General features: G+C 37.3%; 1 protein-coding gene, 1 long non-coding RNA gene and 1 pseudogene across 4 annotated transcripts; 1 reads left to right on the forward strand and 2 right to left on the reverse strand.

Moving 5' to 3' along the window:
* Positions 1-1,418: 1,418 nt before the first annotated feature.
* On the reverse strand, positions 1,419-5,282 carry LOC145161338 (UBP1-associated protein 2A-like). Of its 3 annotated transcripts, none has more exons than XM_079080845.1 (2): positions 5,151-5,282; positions 1,419-2,983 (listed from the first exon to the last, which is right to left on the reverse strand). In XM_079080845.1, the coding sequence occupies exon 2, from the start codon at positions 2,932-2,934 to the stop codon at positions 1,615-1,617; it is 1,320 nt and encodes a 439-aa protein (XP_078936971.1). In that variant the 5' UTR covers positions 2,935-2,983; positions 5,151-5,282; the 3' UTR covers positions 1,419-1,614. The 3 variants fall into 3 exon arrangements, with proteins under 3 accessions (XP_078936971.1, XP_078936973.1, XP_078936972.1); XM_079080847.1 differs by having other exon boundaries at positions 1,419-2,949; positions 5,151-5,271; XM_079080846.1 differs by lacking the exon at positions 5,151-5,282 and adding an exon at positions 3,828-3,949.
* Positions 5,283-7,050: 1,768 nt separating this feature from the next.
* Positions 7,051-11,123, forward strand: LOC145158620 (uncharacterized; annotated as a pseudogene).
* A 232-nt stretch (positions 11,124-11,355) lies between these two features.
* LOC145161339 (uncharacterized) lies at positions 11,356-13,146 on the reverse strand. Its single transcript, XR_013738476.1, has 3 exons — positions 12,830-13,146; positions 12,558-12,717; positions 11,356-11,762 (listed from the first exon to the last, which is right to left on the reverse strand). It is a non-coding gene; the product is annotated as an uncharacterized LOC145161339 (long non-coding RNA).
* Positions 13,147-25,542: the final 12,396 nt, after the last annotated feature.

The raw sequence follows: 25,542 nt of genomic DNA on the forward strand, positions 1-25,542 counted from the left end.
GGAGTTACATCTACAATTAGCCAGGGATCTTAAACATATATCTATTGTTGAGGCTCGTCATTCGGTTTTATCTGGGGATAAAACCCATATAGGAGTAGTAAGTATGGTTAATAGTATCCTATTGTGAGCCTCTCCTGGCTTAATTGCGAAATTACTAAATCACCGATGAATGTTTCCTAAGATCATTTCTTAGACAGGTCTAGGAAGTGAATGTTATTCAATTAACATAGTTGGGAAGATAAACTACCATATAATCTATTATACTGCAAAACAAGAACATATAATTCCAAAAGTACCCTCCTTGGGAAGGTAAACTACATGTTTAGGGTTTAACTTCTTTCAGAAACAGTCGAGATTTTTATGCATGAAAACATTAATCATGCAACACAATCAATACCCTATATACTAAACTAATTTAAATAAAAAAGAATGATATAAAACTAACGAATAACCTTCTCATTGCATGACACTAACCACCCTTATGGCTAACAACTGATCATCCAATGAGGAAATATCTACAAAGCAAAGACACAATCCTTCAAGTGAGCTTAATTAAAGAAAGCAAATATATGGATCCAAGATACCACCCAAAAAAGTTGAGACAGTAAGGTTGTGTTTGTTTGTGGAAAACTGTTTTCTACATGTTTTAACCTTAATTGTTGGTTGTTGAAGTTGAAGACTTGAACCATCATTTGTTAGTCATATTCAGTGTAATTGTGTTTAGCTTTAGTTTATTATATTTGGTTGTTATTGAATAGAAAATGAATTAGTATTGGTTAGATAATAGATAACCAATCAAATATAGATAAAACTGATCCAATCTAATATCCAATTGGATCGGTTCGATTCGGTTGCATATAACAAATTGGATTGGATCATTTAAAGAAATCCAATATCTAATGGATAATTGGATTGGATAGGTTCCATTAAAGTTCATTGGATTTAAACCGACGAACACCTCTAGTGGATGGGGTGAAAATTGGTGGTAGACAGGTTGTGCATGTGGTGGAGCCAGGTATGTTGAGTAGTAGGTGTGGTTGGGTATGGGATGGGTATATGTGTTAATATATTTAAAAAAAATGGAAACGGAAAAATATGGAAAACAATAATTATCAGATTTTCAAGTTTTTTATAATTATGTAAAATGGATGAATCTAAAAAAAATTATCAAACCAAACACATTTTAATAAAAACTTTTGTGAAAAGCTAGAGAATTGTCCATAAACGCAATGATAACATTTACTTGACTATGTTATCATTGTTCCTTAAAAAACTTTAACCAGAATCCAGTCACACACACTGGCTTGTACTGAGAGCAAAATAAAAAACATACATACAACTCTAAAATTGCATATATTAACTATGTAAGACCAAAAGGAACTCAAATTATTACCTAATAGTTATTCCCTTAAAAAATGTTGATGAAAATAGTCAAAGTTCATTCAAGAAACCATTACAATTTCACAGTTTTCTTGGTTTACAAAGAACCATCTTTAAACCACCTTAACAATGCATCTATCCAACAAAACAACATAACTGAAAGAAACAAATTGTCAATCACAACCTAAGATCAAACAACAACGATTCACAGAAAGGAAGTTGAGTGAGTATGAACTAGCGACCAAGGTAGGAAGGAAAATTCCCAACTCCAGATTGTTGTTGCCTAGCTGGCAGTGCTGGTGTTGTGCCACCTGAAGAACGTCCCACCTGAGAAACATTATTATTCTGGTATGCTAACCCTAATTGAGAACCATAACTTGCAATCATGTTTGGGTTCACTGTATTCATTCCATAACCACCATTCAGACCAAAAGACTGCTGTGCTGGAGCTACGCTATTCTGATTTAAAGCAGACACTAACATCGGATTCATATTCATAAGCTGAGGAGGAGCATAACCATACCCCACATTCCCAATCTCACTTTGCTGATTATTAGACATATTATTCATACCCATTTGCGTCTTTTTGTTACTTTTATTTCCACCGCGTTGATTATCCACAGCTTGTCTGCAATGCAACTGACAACCATCAAAAACCTTATTGGGTTCCTCCAAAGCCTTCTTGCAGCCTTCAACTGTCTTATACACAAACATGGCAAACCCTTTGAACTTTCCAGTTGCATTGTCCATCCCCAACGGCCCATCCTCGATTTCTCCAAACTTTGTGAAGTAGGACTTGAGCGCGTTGGGATTCACGTGGGACCCGACGTTTGCGACGAAGATCTTTCGTCCGGCTGGATCTGACGTGGCAGTGACACCGGTCGGGTTGTTGGTGGGTCCACCTGGACCTGCTGAAGCCAGCTGGCAAGATGCCATGCGGGATCCTATCTTTTTCTGTGTTTGTTTGAGGGCTTTTTGTGCGCTTTTTCGGGTCTTGAAGAGAACAAAGCCGTAGCCTTTGGCTTTTCCCGTTACCTTATCCATTAAAACTTTGCACTCTTCGATATCGCCGTAAGGTTTGAAGACGGAGAGGACTTGGTCTGATGTGGCGTCCCAGCCAAGGCCGTAGACAAAGATCTTGCGGTGGGCGGGGTCCACCTCAGCAGTCTGGGTGAGGGTAGCCATTATTGAAGTGTCACTCAGAGCTGCTTCTTTGATGAAATCGATGATCTTGGCTTTTGATAATGGCTCTAATAGCTTCTTAAGAGTCTCCTTTTTAGAACTCTCATCATCTTCTTCTTCATCTTCCTCTTCTTCTTCCTCCTCCTCTTCTTCTTCCTCTTCTTCTTCTTCTTCCTCATCCTCTTCTTCCTCTTCTTCTTCAACCTCTACCTCTTCAACTTCTTCTTCTTCTTCCTCTACTTCTTCAACTACTTGTGTTTCTTCTTCACCTTCTGATTCTTCCTCCTCAGATGTCTCATGTTTAACTGTTACTTTGGGCTTCTTTTCTTCCACTTGTGCTTTAAGTGATGTTCCTGCTCTCTTCTTCTTCATTTGACAGACGCCACTCTTTGTCAAACCAGATGGAAGGGGCAACAATTACCTAAAAAAGGATGTAGTCATTACTTAATAAACAGGCATGTTTCATTAGATACAAAAGTATAAGACATGTGTTTAAATATATCATTCAATATGCAAAACATATGGCACTCACCAGAATTTAGCATTGACCTTGGGAAAAAACATTTTATGCATCAGATTCTTTTCAATAATGAAGTTATGGATAATATGTAATGATCCTTTATAGTTTATATTTTATATAATAAGCACAAAACAGGAACATTATGCCTGACAGGAGCAAAGTTATATACTTCTGGAAGAAGCATCAAATGTCATATCATTTGCAAAGTGACATCTTTAGCATGCTAACACAGATCTGAAGTAGAGTTTTGTTAATGTAAACGTTCACACACGGCTTATGCTATCATATTTTACAGTTAATTGCTAAACTTTAGTAAATTCAAGCAGGTTCAAACTTTTGCACTAACAAAAGAGCATGTGTGAACTAGGAAAAAATGTTATTACACCAAGAAAAATAGTTTCAAATGATTACTGAAGCATGATAGTGCCAACAACCTGTTGTAGGTAACATTTACCTACTTTTGAATAACACAGAAAAAGTGGAAGGGTTTGATCAATAACTGATCTGTTCATCCATGGACATCTGTGGAGTACAGTTTCTTCCATCTTTCACAAGAAATGTTCATTTTAGTTCTTTTCACAAAAAATGTCTACTTTTAATGCCAATGGAGTAATGGACCTATAAGTCTTTTCCAACAATGACTTTTTACTTTTCCAACTTCAATAAGAATTACAAAACATTTTATTACATGATTTTACTTTTAAGCCTTGTATAAAAATGTCAAAACACTGTATTCCATGGATACCTGCAAAATTCAGCAGACATCCACAGGTTTTTAGGAGATGATTTTATTACTGAAAATATCTGCAGAGTGCTAAGTAGAAGATTTCAAACATTAAAGTCCACTGACAGCTACAGAAGTCTGCAGATATCCATGGATGAACAGATTAGTTCTTTTTGTGTGGGTATAAATAGGGCACTTATTTTACTTATATATCACCAAGGCAAGACTTCAAAAAAAAAAGTATCTATACTTCACTGGATACTCAAAGGCATCAAAAGATTGATCAATTGAGCCTCACTTAGTAAACTTACAATGGTGTGATTATTGTTAGTTAGAACACATCCTCTTTTATATTGATTCTTGTATCAATACTTAATACTCAATAGTTGTGTTTGTTTAACCAAGCAAACATGTAAGTGAATTACTCAATAAAGGCACTTGCTATATCATGAAAAAGCATATCTTCAATCATGTAATTGCATAAGTAAACTAATGTGCAAAGTTCTTCGCAACATGTTCTTCCTAATAACTCCATCACAGGTGGTCATGTTGCAAAGAGGTAACATACATAAACATGCCAATATTTGGGGTCATGAAGTTGAAGCAACATGATGCCCTTTTGTGAAAGAGTTCCAGATAATGCCATAATATTTGATTTATAATATCTTCTTTCACCATTACTTTTTTCCATATCTATCCCCAGTTTGCGTGTTCCATCTACTTCCTGCTTCCTATTCCTCACCTAAAGTTTGGGGTTATTTGCTTGATAGCTTTTTCCCCTAATCTCCTTACAACCAGAAACAAAAATTCAAATGAGCCAATTCTGTATGTGACTTATGAGGACAATTATGTTTCTGTGGTTTACCCCTTATATTCAAGCGCAAACTAAAATCTCATCCTTATCTAATACACCTAACGTCTACAGCACTCGTGGTTCTCAGAGCAATCTAGGTTTTTCACAACAACAAAATACATAGCTAACGACCAATAACAGAAATATCGAATCAGTATCAGTTTGCTCCTAACCTAATAATAACCCAATCATCTGCATTCCCCTCTCCCCAAAAAGTATGATAGGATGGGAAATTTGCTAATGACCAGTTAATATCCCCATTACATTTCGTACAAATAGAGATTAAATCAAGTAAATTTCGTACAAATAGAGATTAAATCAATAACTCCTAACCAAAATAAGTCAATGAACAATGAATTATTTGAATCCGATAAACCCTAGTAAACATTTGACAAACAACGAGAAAACATAGCAAGAACATTGTAAATAAATACGGGACTAGTAATAAGAATAAAAACGCGCGGAGTCATGAAGCGAGATAAAAGACTTACCTTATGTCTCACCGGAGATTGTTTCCGGAAGGGGTTAGGGAAAGAAACGGGAGACGCAATTCAAGCAGGTAGTCAAGCAACTGCGTGACTGGTGTGTACTCGTCAACTACTGTTAAAGCAAGCTTATGGCCTTATGCTTTTACAGGGTTATTGTAAAAAATTAAAAAGAAAAACAGAAAAGAAAAGAAAATACTTCTATTTTGGGCTGGGTTAACATGACTTTTTGGGCTTATCTAACATGGCTTTTAATAAGATGCTGATTTTATGAGAAACGGTAAGTTTTGAGATAATGAAATATATGAGTAAATAATAAAGTATCTAAAACGTTTTAAAAGTACAATTAAATTTGAAATAAGACAATAATTTAGTTATTTTATTTTTAAAAGACAATTGTAATTGGAAAAACCTACTATCACATTTAAAATGGTTTTTTAATAATAAATACTTATCGGCTGACAACATTTATTTAATTCAATAGTATTTTAAACTAGGGATGAGCGTAGGCGGGTACCCGCCTTAATTATCTGGAACTGGAATCGGAACCGGCGGTTCCTAAAATGTTGGAACCGGAACCGGAACCGACGGGTAGCGGTTTCACTAACGGGTACCCGGTTCGTTAAATTTGTTGAATTTTTAAAACATTTAAAACTATACTTATGAGTTAGCATTCAAAGAATTGAACTCCATAGTTAAACAAATATCTCTATGAGTTAGAATTTAACCATTAACATAATAGTAACTTATGTCTATTATCTATAAATTTTTTTTTTAAATGGATAGTTTAAGTGAATATATGGACATTTAAAGTTTCAAAACAAATTATTTAAAATTCTAGAAATTTAAATCATGTTATTCAGGAGAATATTGTATAACGTATGTGATTGTGATATATATATATATATATATATATATATATATATATATATATATATATATATATATATATATATGCCGGTTTCGGCGGGTACCCAACGGGTAGCGGTTCTGTAAAAATGAAAACCAGAACCAGAACCACTTAAGGCGGTTCCGATTCCGGAATCGGCGGTTCCGAGGCAGTTCCAATTCCGAAAGCGGATACCCAGTTCCGATGCTCATCCCTATTTTAAACCCTTTAAAATAATTTGTTACCTATTTATGTCATAAACTTTTGAATTTTTTAATCAATACTTTAGTTTATTTTACTTAAATGTTTATACTTTATATGCCTTCTATTCAGAATTTTACAATATTCACACTATTAAATATTTAAAAAAAATAGGTAAGTATAAAAACCTTCATAAGAACAATTATAACTAAACTTAGAAATCATATTTAGTAATATATTTATTTTAAAGATCACAATGAGATTTTTAGTGATACATTTTGTGTAATTGAACTTTTACATTTTATGTTCAATGTATAATAGTAATGTGATCATTCAGAATATGATAAGAGTATGAAGTAAAACTTCAATACTTACAAAACTTATATAAATAATGTTACTTTGATGTAATTTGGCAAAGATATCACACCAAAATTTAGTTTATTTTGATTGGCAAGGTTGCAGGATGATCATGATATCTTTGGTTTGAAGCTGTTACTCTTTGTCCCCGACAATTCATACAATAAACATAGTAGTATTTCTAGTTATTTTTTACTCTCTTAGACTATTTCTTATATACAAAACAAAACACTAATGGCTGGAAATATGTTGACAAAAATATCATCATCATAATTATTGCTATAAATTATTTGACAAGTAAGACCCTCAATTTGTCATGGTCACGATGATAAGGTATGTTTACATGCAAAACCTGAGTATAAATTTAAAGGCCTACATGTAATTAACCTTGTACTCTGCCCTCGTTGTTCAAAAAAAAAAAAAAAAAAAAAAAAAAAACTCCTAAGTTTAGTTGCAAAAATGAACTCTCATATTGCTCTCCTTTTTTCTAATCTTGTTATATTTCTGATTTTCGGCGCTATTTCTGCTTTTGATGGTGGTAACGAGACCGATTATCAGGCTTTATTGAAGTTCAAGTCAATGATCACAAACGAAGGTCTAAGCTCATGGAACGCTTCCTTTCATTTCTGTGATTGGAGTGGTGTTTCGTGTGGGAAGCAGAATAAAAGCGTCACTGCTCTAGTATTGGAGTCGCAAGGACTAGAAGGGTCGTTGTCTCCTTATGTAGGGAACCTCAGGTTGCGTTTAGTTACGGAAAAACAATTTTCATTTTCCGTTTTTTGTTTTCCCTTTTCGATTTTCGTTTTCCGTTTTCATTTTTCATTGAAAAATTTAGAAAACGCGTTTAGTTAAACTTATTCATTTTTCATTTTCAGTTTTAGAAAATTAGAAAACGTGTTTAGATGTGTATTTTTCTATCGGTTTTCATTTTTAGAAAACGGTAGCGGTGGTATGGTGTGGGTGGGGGCGGTGACGGTAGCGGGTCGGCGGCGGTGGTGGTGATGACAGGCGATGGTGGTGGCGGCGGCAATTGTATCAGTGGTGGTGATGGCGGCGGCAGCGGTGGTGGTGGTGCTAGTGACGGGTTAGTGGTGATGGTGATGGTAGGTCGGTGATTGTGGTGGTGGTGTTGGGTGGGTGGGGGTGCGTGTGTGTGTATGTGTGTGTTTGTGGGGTTAGGTGTGGGTTTGTGTGTGTGTAGGTGTGTGTCTGTGAGGGTGGGGGTAGGTGTGGCTTTGTGTGTGTGTGTGTTTGTGGGGGTGTGTGTGGGTGTGAGTGTGTTTGTGTGTGTGTGGGTGTGTTGGTGGGTATGTATGTGTGTGTGTTTGTGGGTGGGTGTGTGTGTGGGTGGGTATGTATGTGTGTGTGTGTGTTTGTGGGTGGGTGTGTGTGGGTGGGTATGTATGTGTGTGTGTGGGTGGGTTGGTGTGTGTTTGTGGGTTGGTGTGTGTGTCTGTGTGTGCGCGGGTGGGTGTGTGTGGGGGTGGGTATGTATGTGTGTGTGTTTGTGGGTGCGTGTGTGGGTGGGGGTGTTAAGGTGGGGTAGGTAGAGGTGGATGGGGTAGGAGTGGGTGTGTGTTTATATTTTAGAAAAATTTTGGAATTAGAAAAATATGGAAAACAATGATTATCAGTTTTCCAAAAATTTCCAAAAATAGATGAACTAAACGAGTTTTCAAAATTCTCATTTTTCTTGGAAAATTTTTCCGGAAAACGGCCCATTTTTCCGCAACTAAACGCACCCTCAGCTTCCTTCATGTGTTTTCTCTCAGGAACAACAACATTCAAGGAATGATCCCTCATGAAATTGGTCGTCTCTCCAGGCTACGTTTCCTCTATCTTGGCTATAACAAAATCAGCGGAGTCATTCCAACTAACTTGTCTCATTGTTCTAACCTTAAAGATCTTAGACTTAATAATAACAAGCTAGTTGGAAGCATACCTAAAGGGATCGGTCTCCTCTCAAAACTAACTTTTATGGTAGTTCAATATAACAACTTAACAGGTGGAATCCCACCTTTCTTGGGGAATATAACATCAATTAAAGTGTTCTCCGCTAATGACAATCCATTTGGTGGGAGCATTCCAAACACCTTAGGCCATTGGAAAAGCTTGATAGAAATTGATTGTGGTGGTTGTAACTTATCTGGAATCATCCCTCAATCCATCTATAACCTCTCACTCTTAACTTATTTTTCCTTGCCTGAAAATCAGCTTATTGGTACTCTTCCCTTAGTCACAATGCTCCCATATCTTGTGTACCTTCAGTTATGGGGTAACCAACTTACTGGACCTCTTCCACGCTGGATATCTAATTGTTCGAAATTACAACATCTTGAAGTGACTGCCAACTATTTTAGCGGGAAGTTGACTATCGACTTTGCAAAACTGAAGGATATCTATCAAATATCCTTAGGTGTTAACACCTTTGGATTCGGAGAAACTGATGATATGAAGTTTATTGATACCTTGAAAAATTGCAGCAGACTAGATGTGTTGCTTCTTGATGATTGCAAGTTTCAAGGAGCGTTGCCCACATCAATTGGTAATCTTTCTGACCAACTCAGTTTTCTACATTTAGGACGAAATCATTTCTCTGGAAGCCTCCCTTCAAGTATAGGTAATCTAGTTGGCTTGACCAAATTAGTTTTGGGAGAAAACCGATTTACTGGAATGATCCCCTCCACCATTGGTAAGCTTCAAAATCCACAAGAAGCTTATCTATACGATAACCAATTTTCAGGGCCAATTCCAGATGCCATCGGGAACTTATCATCACTGACTAAACTTTGGTTGAATTCTAACAAGTTGGAATGGCATATCCCATCACTCCTGGGAAATTGTTATAACTTATCGATGTTGTACCTTGATCACAATGAATTCAGTGGCCCAATACCTAAACAACTTCTTCAAATTCCAGCTCTAACCATAGCATTAAATCTTTCTCAAAACAACCTGTTTGGGTCACTCCCAATAGAGGTCGGCGAACTCAAGATGTTGAGTTCTCTGGATTTATCTCATAATAATTTATCAGGTAACATTCCTAGTAGCCTTGGTGGTTGCACTAGTCTTGTATTCTTAAACCTCAAAGGCAACTTATTTCAAGGCATGGTACCATCTTCATTAAGTTCCATGAGAGGAGTTTCAACGCTCGATCTCTCACAATAATTTATCGGGAAAAATTCCTCAATTCTTGGAACAGTTGACCTTATTAGAATATGTAGACCTATCCTTTAATGATTTTGAGGGTGAAGTACCGGTGACAGGAGTGTTTGCCAATGCAAGTGCATTCTCTGTTTTGGGAAATAGGAGGCTTTGTGGTGGCTTGCCTGAACTTGGGCTGCCCAAATGCAATGAGACTCATGATAAACATAAAAAAAGGTTTCCTTTGTTCGCCATATTCATTCTGATTGCATCCACACTTTTCACCATATTATGTTTTGCATATGTTTGGTGTAAGAAAAGGAAGAGTCAACCATCTCAATTGTCAAGGAACGAACAGTTCATGAAAGTATCATATGCTCAACTTCTAAAGGCTACCAACGGCTTCTCCCAAGCCAATTTGATTGGCGAGGGTGGGTTTGGCTCTGTTTATAAAGGAGTCCTTGATGATCATGATGGTAGAATTGTTGCAGTCAAAGTTATATATCTGCAAAACCGAGGTGCCCACAGAAGCTTTATAGCGGAGTGTGAAGCATGGCGGAACATTCGACACCGGAATCTGTTGAAAATAATAACTTCATGTTCAAGTCTTGACTTTCAAGGCAATGATTTCAAAGCTTTGGTATATGAGTTCATGCCCAATGGGAGCTCACATGATTGGTTGCATTCAAGTGCAAATACATTCAGACTGAATCTTTTCCAGAGAATAAATATTCTCATTGATGTCGCATCTGCACTTGATTATCTTCACAATCACTGCCAGCCATCCATCCTTCACTGTGACCTGAAGCCTAGCAATATTCTACTCGATGATGATATGGTGGGCCATGTTGGAGACTTTGGTTTAGCTCGATTTCTTGGAGCAAATTCAAACCAAAACAGCACAAGTGGCATTAGAGGAACGATTGGATATGCACCTCCAGGTAAAGTTCATGTATTCCCATATTCTTATATTTATTTATAGTGTTACCTTTTGTTAAGGAGGTAACTGCTTATAAGTTGCAGAGTATGGTGTTGGGAGTGAGATGACAAGTAGTGGGGATGTCTATAGTTTTGGAATACTATTGTTGGAGGTGATGACAGGAAAGAGGCCGACAGACAACATCTTTAATGAAGGCCTCAGCCTTCATAAATTTGCAGACATGGCCTTGCCAGACCATGTAATCGATGTTATTGATGATGACCTTCTGAATTTACTTCAAGAGGATGCTATTCCTATGATAGCAGATGTAAAGAAAATAGAGGAATGCATGGCTTTAACTGTCAAACTTGGAGTATCATGCTCTGTGGATTCCCCAACGCAACGGATGAATATCGTAAATGTTGTCCATGAGTTGCAGCATATTCTGGATACACTTCAAAATAGTTGAGGTGTCTTGTTACTCGATATTTTGGGTGTTAATTGTTAAATATGGATGAATTTGAGTATACGATGAATCTTGTATTTCGTTGGAATAAGTTGTGAAATAAAGGTATTACTTTGAAAATATGGTGGTCTTTTGAGGAAAAGAATGCATAACCTACAAAATCCTTGATATGAAGATTATCAGTGCCAATGAAGCTTTGCTTTCCTTGCAACCAAGATAAATGAAAGCAGGGATCAATCCAACTGTGTGTAAATAAATCATAATGCAAAATGAAAACTCAAACCCTTATTGCATAACAGTTTACCATTTTTACTTGAAAAGTCAAAGCCACCAACAGATGGCATATGGCATGGCAGTAGAGCAATCAAGATAAGCCATGGCCATATGTTGTAAAAATGAAGTGATCATATTTCCTTCTTCAGCTTTGTTCATGGACAAATCATCATCTTTATCTTTGCATTTAACTTCAATTGGTCCATCTTTCTCAGTTCTTGACACCGTTAAGTTTGGGAGATTTCCCTCAATATATTGGAGTAATAGAGTCTTCCTTTCTTATATTAGATTTTAGCAAGGGCAAAGCAGTAAGTAACCTTTCAATCTCCACATCACTAATTGTCCTGATTGCAGAACTCTGGCATTCAACTGAATAAGAGCACAAACCAATATTTGATTATTTTCCTCAAAATATTGAAGTAACATTTAACTTTCTTCTTAAGAGTGGTATACCAAGGTCCATGAATTCTATAGACCTTAAACTACAAGTCTACAAGTAGCAAGTTTTATTCATGTAGAATACAGTTTAGGGTTTGGAGATCGTAACCACCACAAGTTCTATGTTTCTTTAGAACAAAAGATCACTGACAAAAAAAAATGCTGGTACTCCTAACAAGGAATAGACCATGACTACAAGAATCCAGACCAAAAGTTGAAGTTAACAACAAAAATGGCATGATACAAAATGACATGAATCATGACAATGTAGTAGCTAAAACAAAAACTGCTAACATGGTGTCCTTAAAATACTACAAGCTACTGTCTTCGTTGGTTCTAATGGAGGAATTTAAATAACTACATATCAAGTTCAAAGGTTGGAGATTTCAAAATTTGACTGTAGAAAGTCAAAATATTATATCTAATTATGGAAAATCCTCAGGTTCTTGCTAATTAAAGTGTCTACGAGATCCAACGAAGAGTAATCCAACAAAATGATACTGTTGACAATCTAATCTAAGCAATCCACAATCGGTTATACTAAACATAGCAACTTCAAAATCAAAGACCTAAACATTACAAATTTCCATAAACGAGGAATTTCCTTGACAGAAATTGGATTGGACCACCAATCTATTACCAATTAAGGATGCTTTTTATGTCCTAATACGTTTTCAAAGCACAAAACTACATCGGTACTAAAAGAAATATAACAAAATCAGATACCTTATTGGTAAATAGATGCGTTTCCTTCCGGAAGCCCATTTGCATCAACCTCAGGCCGGGTATTAACCACGTCTGCACGTGAGATGAATTTTGGGGCATCATATAAGCGGAGAAATTGCTCACAATAAAATTCCAACACCGCAATTAGAACTCGGTGCCCCTGCAAGAAATCGAACGACAGTAACATAGAGTGCATCACGTTGCCATTCAACGTATGGTAAAAGAAAGTATCGTTCTTCTGCGAAAAGCCTAACTTGTATATTGCATGCTACCTGTTTGATAAAAGTCCTCAATCAATATGTACCACTCTCTCTTTCCCACGATTAGATTCTGCTTAGAAAAAGAATTGCAAGTTCCTAAATATAGTGTAAAACGATGCACTGTCATCAAGTTTGGGACTCACTGTGGCATATGCTCTTGACAATAATTCTAAGAAGGCGACTCCATTCTTGGTTTGTGTGTTTTGTATGACAGATACACTTCTATATTGAAGGGATGTTCTTTTTGGGAGGATTATGGATGGATTTCATGGTTGATCTAACTGAAAATAACTCTAAAGAAGTACAAGGTTAGTCCCTCAAATTCTTACTCAAATTATCAATCAAATTCATCTAATGTATACTTTAACCACATATGATGTAAGCTTGCTAATGGTTTTAATCAAGGTTCTAAAAAAGCTTGCTATGACTCCGCCATGGCGCCCCATGGCTCCAAGGCTTGTATGTGCCGCCAAGTTTTACCAAAACGCCGTCTTGACTCATATATGTGTATAAAAATAAATAATAGTTGAAAATACATATAAAAATATAAATTATATAAAAAATTACCGCCTTAAGTCATGCCTTACAAATGACGTGACTCGCCAAGGCTCGGAAAAGCTTGAGACTTGACATTGCCGCCAAGTCACGCCTTACATTATTTAGAACCTTGGTTTTAATCAACACAAATCCGTTCTTAAAAGGGTTATTTCCATAAAAGACCCAATATTTTGATTTTTTTTCTTTTTAGACCTAAATTTTTTTTCTTTTCCGAAAAAGACCTAACTTTTATGTGTTACTTGTTATTTCAAACCTAGCAGGTCACCAACAAGTAAATTAGATATTTTTGTTTCATAAAAGACCTTATATTTTATAGTTGTTTTCATTTTAGACCTAAAATATTTTTTTTCTAAATAAACTCAACTTTAAAATTGGTTATAATCTTCAAGACTAAATATATAAGGTATTTCTTGAATACACCGAAAAAGAAAGTATACATGTATACACTAGAAAATGTTATCTAATATATTATATTTTGAGCGAATATAACCTAAAGGAATTGCAAAATTTTATTTTTGTCTAAAAGCTATAATTAAACTTTATCTTGGATATATATTATATCATTAAACTTGATATATTGTTTACAGAAAATGTTATTATTACCGCTAATAAAAAGTTTGATTTTAATTTGATATTTTTTAGTAACATGAATAATACATGGCTAAGAAGAATCTTTTAGCATAATAACAATTTTTTTTTATTTGTAGAAAAAAATACCATATAATTTAACAAACTGTATACAAAATAATTTTTTTAGTTTGTCTAATTATACTTATTTGGTGAGTCTGGACATATTTCCCTCTCTCACTTTTTTATATTATTTTTTTGGCCGAATTTTTTAATCAATTTTTTTTAGAACAGTTAACAAACGCATTCACTATCGTACTCCTAAACCAAAGCCATAGAATATTTTGTAGCATTAGCCCATTATTAAATAATAAGTTATAATTATATCAAATAAATACATAAAAATATTAATCATAAACATTCGTAATAGTTTTGTTTAGATATATGAGATTCAAGTTTAAGACTTTCTTAAAAAATCTTAACATCACATATGAATACATAAAACTATATTTTGGGAATGAAACCATTTGAGCATAAGTTGAAAATCCAAATAACAAGAATGATACCGCACACTTAAATATCAAAATACGATAGTTGACATTAATAACAATGATTGGAATGTGGTGAATGAGCAAAAATGACAACACTATGGATTTTTGTAGTTGAAAAAAGAAAATTGAATAGTTGGCCTACCACCTCATTTTATTAATCTATCTTATGTATACATGGTGTTTAGATCAATATATGGTGTTTGTATATCACAGTTATTGATTCTTAAAGATAATCATAATAATTACCAAAATAAAATTTAGGATTTCATTTTAATTTAAAAGGATATGGTCACGTTTTTTTATGCATAAACGAAGTTAAGCTTCATTAAATCGGTGTAGTTAAGTACCTTATACAACTAGTTTTAAAGGTTGTAACCAATTTTAAAGTTGTGTTTATTTTGAAATTAAAAAAAAAACGTTTTAGGTCTAAACTGGAAAAAGTACAAAATTTAAGGTTTTTTATGAAATGAAAATACTTAATACCCTTTTGGTAACATGTCAGGGTCTAAAATAACAAGTAATAGGAAAAAATTGGGTCTTTTTCAGAAAAGAAAAAAAATTTAGGTCTAAAAAGAAAAAAAAATCAAAATATAAGGTCTTTTATGGAAATAACCCTTGTTAAAAAGCTCAACTGCCACTCTTTTCACATTCTCCAAGTTCCTATCTCAAGTAAACACTATCTTTTCATATAATACACTAATCTATTTTTCTTTCGAGAAATAGCAATGTGCTTTCATTTAACTCTCAATAAATATAGCACTCCAACAACCCATGTGAGAAAAAAATGATAAAAATTGTCCTCACTATTTCTCTTTTTAATTTAAAGTAGGTTCTTTCGTTCTTGAACTCAATTATTCTACTAAATCAATTGAATCGAGTTGTGGTGATAGAAATCGGCTTCAACTCTTGTGATTACATTTATGATTCTTAATTAGGGCATGGAAACCAGAGCGGAGACATTGTTGCAAAACTTAGGCCATCTCCAGTGTATTCCACATCCGCATTCCACTAATTATATCATTTTAGAGTAAATTACACGAATGGTCCCTACAGTTTTGGGTAATTTGTGCGTTTGGTCCCTAACTTATTTTTTAACTCGGAAGGTCCCTACTGTTTGTTTTTGTTACGTGTTTGGTCCCTACTATTTTTTTTTTGTTATGCACTTGGCCCCTGTCTTACCTAAAAAGACTATTATTTAAATAGGGAAATATGGTGGGGTAGGTAAGTTGAGGGGAGGGAGATGGGGTTGGGGGTGTGTTTAATTAAATAAAATAAAAAATCAAGGAAAAAAATAGTGTTTTTAGGGAATACATGACCAAACGTGTAACAAAAACAAACAATAGGGACCTTCCGAGAAAAAAAAATAAGTTAGGGACCAAACTCGCAAATTACCCTAAACACGCAAATTACTCATCATTTTACCCATTAAACTCTACACTTCATTAAACTCTTAAGAGTTTAATAAAATGCGACATCAACATTTTATAATATTTTTTATAAATAATATTAATAGGTAAAACTAAAATATTACATTAATTAGAAATTAAAAGTTACAAAGTATTAAATAAAGATTGTCACATATGTCTTAGGTTTAGAATATTTTTAAATTTTAAATATTTTTTATTGTTTAGAATAGTATAACATAAATTCATTTAATAAATTGGATTATTAAATATAAAACAAAATAAATTATAAATATAATATAAATCAAAAAATAATTTCATATACCTTTATGCATGTGTGGACCCTCAAAATGTTTAAATACATTAGGGAATTAGGTAAAAAAAAGTAAAATAAATAAAATAAAATAAATTTCCATACCACCGTCCAATGGTGATTAAACTCCAGTCCATTAAACTTGACCCACAATGGTGGGTTTAATGCATTGAATTCCACCTCATCAACTTTTTGTTCATTGAACTCACCATTAAAATCCCCATTGGGGATGCTCTTAGAGAAGTTTGTAGTTAAAGATGAGGAGTTTAATTAGGAAGAGTTGGTTGATGGGATTGGGTATTCCTTGCTTAAAAGGGTCTCTTTCGATGGCACTCTGTTGTATCTTTTGATAATTTACTATATCTTGTGTTCATCTTTGTAACGTCCCAAAAACACGGTCCCAAAAATTCTTGTTTAATTAATTAATAAAAACCATAATAACATATCATATCATTCATAAACAAAGGTTGTTACATCAAATCAGTGTATCATCTCAAAACATGATCTTTTATCAGAGTATAAGCCTCCCAGGCTAAAACTTCTTGGTGTATGCCATGCGATCATCCCGAGCTCTTTCCTCCGCTACCGGAAGTACCTGAAACAAAAACTGAAAGTCGTAAGCACGAAGCTTACTGAGTTCCCCAACCTACCACATACCATACATAATCATATACTGCAAACAACAGTCCTAGTCCACTACATCGGGCCCAGCTCGGCATCAGACGAATCCGACATCAGGCCCCGCTCGGTATACAGATCTGTTTCTACCAAGCCCCGCCTGTCTTCGGTCCCCGCCCGCTACTTACATACAACAATAACATATAAACAAGCTAACACAATCACTATACCATAACTTCTAGTCTCAAGGCCCCACCTATCTTGGGCCTCGCCCCTATTCTGCTACTAATGAGATATGGAACCCCGTCCACACTCAGCTACTGATAAGATACGGGCCCCCGCCCACACTCATCCCCCTACCAGGCATATACAAGTATCACAAAGACAACGAGTATAACTACAACTACACTACTACCTCGGGTACCACCCGACATCGAACCGTAGCTCGGAAACATACATATAAACCTTCCTCGGGCCCCGCCCAGCACCGGATCTAAATCCGATATTTACTAACACACATAAACGGGCCAACATAGGTGCCTTAGACCCGTTCCTACTGGAGAAAACTCACCTTGCACTGTTGAACCCTTGTTGATATCCCTCTGATTGCTATCCAACAATTCCCGAACCGCTGCTCCTTCGGTTCTCCGAGCTATCAATACCAAACATCACTTAGTCCAATACAATAACCCTTCATAGGGTAGAATGACCATTCTACCCCTAAGCCAACCTGATCCATAACTAAGGCCCAAAACTAGGTAAGCTTCCCAAGCCCACTAGTGGCCCACTAATGGCCCAATTTGCTAAATCGGGCCCAATTCCTCTAATGGGCCTTATCCTAAGCCCAAACATTTCCTTGGCCCATATTATCTGACTTCTGATGGCCAACTAAGGCCCAAGAATCCAAGTTATGGCCCAAACCGAGGCCCACTAACACGAAGCCCAAACTGACAAAGTACGTGGGGCATACCCACGCGTACGCTAAGCGTACTAGGTAAGTGGTGAGTACGCTGGGCGTACCTGCATGTACGCTTAGCGTAACTCCCCCTGCTAAGTCCATTTCTCATTAAGAGCTTAATACTCCACTTCAGAGGCTACAAACATAGATCCTGGTCCTTTTCCATGTCTTAATCCATAAAGTGTGACATCCCCAATTTCACGGCCAGAAAAGACCGATTTTGTTTAGGTTTTATAAAAATCAGAGTACCTCTTTTAATAAAAATGTTGCGGAATTTGTTCCCAGAAAAACATGATAATTGCGTTATCAAAGCATTTCTAAAGAAATGTATTTTTATTCACTTTTAAAACATTTGGGATGTCATCGTCAATACAGAAACATAAGCATAAACAGAACTTACATTCATTTACACTAGTGATCTACATCTCTTTTAAATCTTTCAGTGTAATGTAACTTCATATCGACACCTGTGATACAAATAAACTGAGTGGGTCAGGTTGGGAAACCTGGTGAGTACATAGGGTTTTCAATCCACAATAATATAATTATTATATTTAAACATCAAACAATCAACCCAATTACCCATTCCCATTATCTTCTTAAGGATTTACCCTAAGGATCAGCTAATCCTTGTTCATTCATTCCTAAGGATCATCCTAAGGAGACAACATGAAGTCCATTGTTGCCAATGACACAGTGGTCAAGCGCAGCTGCTAATATTATCACTTAGGCGCAGCTGCCAGAATCGGGACATTTTCTACGAGGTGCTTCTGCCGGTATTGACCTTTAAACGCTACTGTCATGGTCATAAGGCTCCCTATTAGGCGCAGCTGCCGATACTGTCCTTAGAGCGCAGCTGCTAGGACGTTTACCGTAGATCTAAAACATCTACGGGTTGTGGCGCAGCTGCCAGTGCTCATCTATAGGGTACTAGGTCCACTGCTGCCAATGTTTACCTATAGGGCACTAGGTCCATACTACTAATGTTCCTCTATTTCAGCTTTTATTCCTCATCATTCATCTACCCATGTTTTACCCAACATATTTTGTAGATATAAAATACTTTATACAGCTTATATCATTTAAAACATGTATAAAAAATCTTTCACCAGCATAGACAGCAAGTATTCAGACAATATGCACACATAGCACGTAATTTATATTAAAATACTTCATATCTATGTGTAAGATGAAAGGGACCATGCACTCACCTGATACGGTGGTGACTCAGCACTCGGACAGCGCTTCGATACTCTTAAAACAATTTCCCTTCGATAAAACCTGGTATCAATACCACTAGGGTTTAGTCTAACGATAACCGCGACTAATTAATAGTTTGACTATTATTACTATTATATAAGCGTTAAACGATACTTATATAACTCATAATAATAGCCCAAATAATTATTTTAAGGACCTAATAACATTACTATAATTATTTGAAAGCTATATTAAAAATTTCGTAAGCGTAGCTCACTTACAGCGGATTTTAAAGAAAATCGGGCTTCGCTTGGAGCAGCGTTTCGAAACCGAAAGACCTTTTTTCTCGGGACTCCGGGAGCCTGGGGCTTCCTTTGGGTGCTAGGGGTTTTATCTAGGGTTTAGGAGTGGTTTGGGGAGCTAGAGAGAGAAAGAAACTAGAGAGAGAATGAGAATTGGTGTGATTTGCTCGGCAGCCCTCGCAGGTATTTATAGCCGCGAGCCTCGGACGTACGTTGGGCGTAGTCTTCGGATAAGGCCCAGCTCGGATCCAGCTGTCTCGCACTCCGGAAGAGGATAAGGACCGAAGGTACGTTGGGCGTACCAACCTCGGACGCGGGGCGTAGGGCAAAGCGAGGCGACGTGGCGTGATCCGAAGGGTGCTTTGCGATCAGCGATGGACGGCTGCGATGAGGCCACGTCATCCATCTCGCATCAGACTTCGTGATTTCGATTCCAAACTTTAAAAATTCGTATCTTCCTCATACGAGCTCCGTTTTTGACGTTCTTTATATCCACGCGAAGGCGGGAACGTACTCTACAACTTTCGTTTAGACTCCGTCGGCTAATTTTGACTTTATTTTAAATTTTATATTTTTAACAGGCCGGGACAAGATTGGTCCGTTAAAAATCCATAACTTCTTCATCCAACGTCCGTTTTCGTCTGTCTTTTTATCGTTGCACTACTATTAACGAGATATTCGATTCTCGTTTAGGTTGTGTCGGCTAAAAACGCTCGATCTAATATTCGAATTTCGGGTTGTACATTGCTAAGCCAAAACTTCGAAAAATCACAACTTCTTCATATGAAGTCGGATTTGGGCGTTCTTTTTATGGACGCTCTCGGTTTAACGTATTCTACGACTTTAGTTTAGATCGCTAAGGCTGAATATTGCTCTATCGTAAATTCACTATTTACGTTTCCCCGTGTCGTGCCGGTTCCGTCGCGAAACTTCGACAGGCCATAACTTCTTCGTTATAATTCGGATTTCGGCGTTCTTTATATGTACGGAACCCTTGAGACATATTCTACAACTTGGTTAAGGTTATTTATTCTAAATAATCTGTTGTCAAAAAGTCGTTTTCGACCCCTATTATCTCTAAATTGACTAGTCCGGATCTACGGGCGTTACAATTATCTCCCCCTTAGGATGATTACGTCCCGGAATCATCAACGAAACATGGCTCACATGATGACTCCATAAGCTATCTCTTCATCCTAAGTAATAACCATAACTTTCATGTTTCTTTGAACGAGTATCTAACTCTAAGACTTCTTGACTGCAGGCGGTGCTCGATCTTGCACTTGCTCCCTATCTCACGTAAGACTCCAAATTAAGACCTTCAAGTCACAATCTCGATCCTCACTGGATATGAACTTAAGATAAGTTCTTTTATTACTACAATGGAACGATGTGTCATATTCTAATGACCTATCATTGTATGTTGTAACGCTTAGACTCAGGTCTCTTAGAGTCTTCCAGAACAGACTATACTTTCGTTCATGTTCTAATCTCATCTTAAAAGGTAGCATTTCTAGCTACAAGCAACTATCACGATACCTCTACTGATCTCTTTGATTGTCTTTCACTTCAAGCTTTTAGCTTAAGTCAGATGCTACATTGGACTTGGTTCTTTGAACTATTTAGCATACTTATCGTAGTCGGACTCAATTTGATATGACCGCTAGGGTCGGAATTACAATCATCTTCTTAGTCATTACCAAAACGATGGTAACGACATACTTGAATAAAACGAAATCAATTACTAGCTTCTTGGTAACCTTGTGACTTTCCCTGATCCAAGTGCGAGTCTTGTGCTTCCGGTAGTATAGGCCTCTACTACCATTCACACCTACTCATACTCGTCCCAAGTATTGTCCCGCAGTTTTCCAAGTCACCATACAAGAAAATCACATAACAACTTAACACATCAAATATCAAAACGAAGGTTTTATATTATTCCTTGAAATGATTACATAGGTGTTCAAGTTCACCCTAGACTATGCCTCTAACAGGCTACATCACGTGGTACTATCTACACGACTACTTCGTAACTCGATCTTTGGATGTCAAGCCATTACTCCTGAATCCTCGCATTGTCATCTGCTTCGTCAAGGATCATTTGAAATGCTCTCGCCTTTGGCTTTGGCGGCACATTTGGCTTTGTAGCCCCCTCTCTCTTTAGGCAGTCTTGCTTGAAGTTCCCTTCCTCGTTACATCCGTAACACACCCTTTTGTTGAATGTACACTCATTGGCATAGTGCCTATGCTTCCCACACTTGAAACAAGTCACCTCCTCACCGCATTTTCCAGTGTGTTTCTTTTTGCACTTTTCGCACCATCTTTCTTCACTTCCTCCTCCTCTAAACTTCCTTGTATTGGAATTTCTCTTCTCATCGGGCCTTGCCGATCCTTCGAACTTCCTCTTTTCGCCAACCTCAACCTTGCTGGCAGCTCTTCCCTTAATCATATCCTCCACAGATTTGGCAGCCCAGATAGCTGCTTCCAGAGTAGGTGCCTGACGCACTGGCACCGCGTACTCCCATGGAAGTCCTTTTGTGTACTTGTCGATTTTCGTCAGCTCATCCGGAACAAGACGCAAGGCGAACTCCATCTTCTCTGTGAAGTTGTTGGTGTATTCATCAATAGACATGCTTCCTTTCTTCAAGGTAAGGAATTGGTTTTCTAGCTCGAGCAGATTTTGGGCTGAGCAGTACTTACGTTTGAACTGCACCAAAAACTCTGCCCACGTTAGCTGCAGGGGCTCATTGGGGCTTAGAGTTTTCCCCAGAGTGTTCCACCAACGAACCGCGCCTCCTCTGAACTGGCGTACTGCAAACGTGGTTTGTAGTTTGCCTCTGCAACCACACGTCATGAAAGCTAACTCCATCTCCGAGATCCAATCCATGACCCGATCGGATCTTCCTTTCCAGTGAAATTCGATGGCTTGCAAGTCAGAAAATCCTTGTACTTGCATCCATTCCTCTCGACTCTGTCATCCTGGTTGTTTTGTCGAACTATTGGTGGGTTGGCTTGACCAACGGTCCCACTGTAGTTCCCTCCTTCTGACTGCCCATCGTTCAATTCGGGTTGTTCAACTGGCATTGTAGGTTCGTCCTTATTTTCATGCAACATCTGCCTCATTTCTTCCCTTTGTTCAGCTAACATAGCCCGCATCATGGCTTGTACTCCAGCCATGGTGATTGGCTCAGGTGAAACTTCTACTACGACTGGTATTTGCTGTATCACTGGGGGCTGATCTCGGTTCCCATTTGCATTCACGTTTCCGCTACGGGTCCTTGCCATCTTGATCTATACACCGAATAAGGTGAATCTAGATCTTTATTTAGGATTGACGTTTAAATCATCATTATCACTCCGAAACGTTTATATGCTAGTTCTAATATCGTAGTTAAACGCTTAGAATCCTAAACACATAAGGTTTCCAGATCCGGTCGGCAATAATTCCTAAAATAAGCTAGTGCTCACACCTCACAATCATCGCTTAGCATTCTAAGTTTAAGTCTAGAAATAAATCCATATTCCTAGTTCGCTTAAACTAATGCTCTAATACCAACTGTGACATCCCAAATTTCACGGCCAGAAAAGACCGATTTTGTTTAGGTTTTATAAAAATCAGAGTACCTCTTTTAATAAAAATGTTGCGGAATTTGTTCCCATAAAAACATGATAATTGCATTATCAAAGCATTTCTAAAGAAATGTATTTTTATTCACTTTTAAAACATTTGGGATGTCATCGTCAATACAGAAACATAAGCATAAACAGAACTTACATTCATTTACACTAGTGATCTACATCTCTTTTAAATCTTTCAGTGTAATGTAACTTCATATCGACACCTGTGATACAAATAAACTGAGTGGGTCAGGTTGGGAAACCTGGTGAGTACATAGGGTTTTCAATCCACAATAATATAATTATTATATTTAAACATCAAACAATCAACCCAATTACCCATTCCCATTATCTTCTTAAGGATTTACCCTAAGGATCAGCTAATCCTTGTTCATTCATTCCTAAGGATCATCCTAAGGAGACAACATGAAGTCCATTGTTGCCAATGACACAGTGGTCAAGTGCAGCTGCTAATATTATCACTTAGGCGCAGCTGCCAGAATCGGGACATTTTCTACGAGGTGCTTCTGCCGGTATTGACCTTTAAACGCTACTGTCATGGTCATAAGGCTCCCTATTAGGCGCAGCTGCCGATACTGTCCTTAGAGCGCAGCTGCTAGGACGTTTACCGTAGATCTAAAACATCTACGGGTTGTGGCGCAGCTGCCAGTGCTCATCTATAGGGTACTAGGTCCACTGCTGCCAATGTTTACCTATAGGGCACTAGGTCCATACTACTAATGTTCCTCTATTTCAGCTTTTATTCCTCATCATTCATCTACCCATGTTTTACCCAACATATTTTGTAGATATAAAATACTTTATACAGCTTATATCATTTAAAACATGTATAAAAAATCTTTCACCAGCATAGACAGCAAGTATTCAGACAATATGCACACATAGCACGTAATTTATATTAAAATACTTCATATCTATGTGTAAGATGAAAGGGACCATGCACTCACCTGATACGGTGGTGACTCAGCACTCGGACAGCGCTTCGATACTCTTAAAACAATTTCCCTTCGATAAAACCTGGTATCAATACCACTAGGGTTTAGTCTAACGATAACCGCGACTAATTAATAGTTTGACTATTATTACTATTATATAAGCGTTAAACGATACTTATATAACTCATAATAATAGCCCAAATAATTATTTTAAGGACCTAATAACATTACTATAATTATTTGAAAGCTATATTAAAAATTTCGTAAGCGTAGCTCACTTACAGCGGATTTTAAAGAAAATCGGGCTTCGCTTGGAGCAGCGTTTCGAAACCGAAAGACCCTTTTTCTCGGGACTCCGGGAGCCTGGGGCTTCCTTTGGGTGCTAGGGGTTTTATCTAGGGTTTAGGAGTGGTTTGGGGAGCTAGAGAGAGAAAGAAACTAGAGAGAGAATGAGAATTGGTGTGATTTGCTCGGCAGCCCTCGCAGGTATTTATAGCCGCGAGCCTCGGACGTACGTTGGGCGTAGTCTTCGGATAAGGCCCAGCTCGGATCCAGCTGTCTCGCACTCCGGAAGAGGATAAGGACCGAAGGTACGTTGGGCGTACCAACCTCGGACGCGGGGCGTAGGGCAAAGCGAGGCGACGTGGCGTGATCCGAAGGGTGCTTTGCGATCAGCGATGGACGGCTGCGATGAGGCCACGTCATCCATCTCGCATCAGACTTCGTGATTTCGATTCCAAACTTTAAAAATTCGTATCTTCCTCATACGAGCTCCGTTTTTGACGTTCTTTATATCCACGCGAAGGCGGGAACGTACTCTACAACTTTCGTTTAGACTCCGTCGGCTAATTTTGACTTTATTTTAAATTTCATATTTTTAACAGGCCGGGACAAGATTGGTCCGTTAAAAATCCATAACTTCTTCATCCGACGTCCGTTTTCGTCTGTCTTTTTATCGTTGCACTACTATTAACGAGATATTCGATTCTCGTTTAGGTTGTGTCAGATAAAAACGCTCGATCTAATATTCGAATTTCGGGCTGTACATTGCTAAGCCAAAACTTCGAAAAATCACAACTTCTTCATATGAAGTCGGATTTGGGCGTTCTTTTTATGGACGCTCTCGGTTTAACGTATTCTACGACTTTCGTTTAGATCGCTAAGGCTGAATATTGCTCTATCGTAAATTCACTATTTACGTTTCCCGGTGTCGTGTCGGTTCCGTCGCGAAACTTCGACGGGCCATAACTTCTTCGTTATAACTCGGATTTCGGCGTTCTTTATATGTACGGAACCCTTGAAACATATTCTAAAACTTGGTTAAGGTTATTTATTCTAAATAATCTTTTGTCGAAAAGTTGTTTTCGACCCCTATTATCTCTAAATTGACTAGCCGGGATCTACGGGCGTTACATAAAGTCACTGACTTTGTGACTTAACTTGGCCCAATCAAGCCTAAACTCCCAAAATGACATTCTTCTTCCATAAAGAGGGCTAGATCTCATGCATGAACCCATTAAGACGTTCAAGATGGAGACTTTACTGCTTATGGGACCTTTTTAGCTCTGAGGGTGGCAACCCTAAGCTCAAACACCAGGTTTCATCAAAAAGGTCCGTTCTTTGGACCTAAAAAGGTCCAAAGCTCCATAAACCTAGATCTAAACTTCTATAAGGAAAGTTG

This window comes from Lactuca virosa, chromosome 2 (genome assembly GCF_052849685.1).
Source record: "Lactuca virosa cultivar CGN04683 chromosome 2, Lactuca_virosa_CGN04683_v6, whole genome shotgun sequence".
NCBI lineage: Eukaryota > Viridiplantae > Streptophyta > Magnoliopsida > Asterales > Asteraceae > Lactuca > Lactuca virosa.

What these genes read in the sequence shown, in the direction of transcription:
- LOC145161338 (XM_079080845.1), bottom strand. Translation starts at nt 2,934, where the DNA reads ATGAAGAAGAAGAGAGCAGGAACATCACTTAAAGCACAAGTGGAAGAA.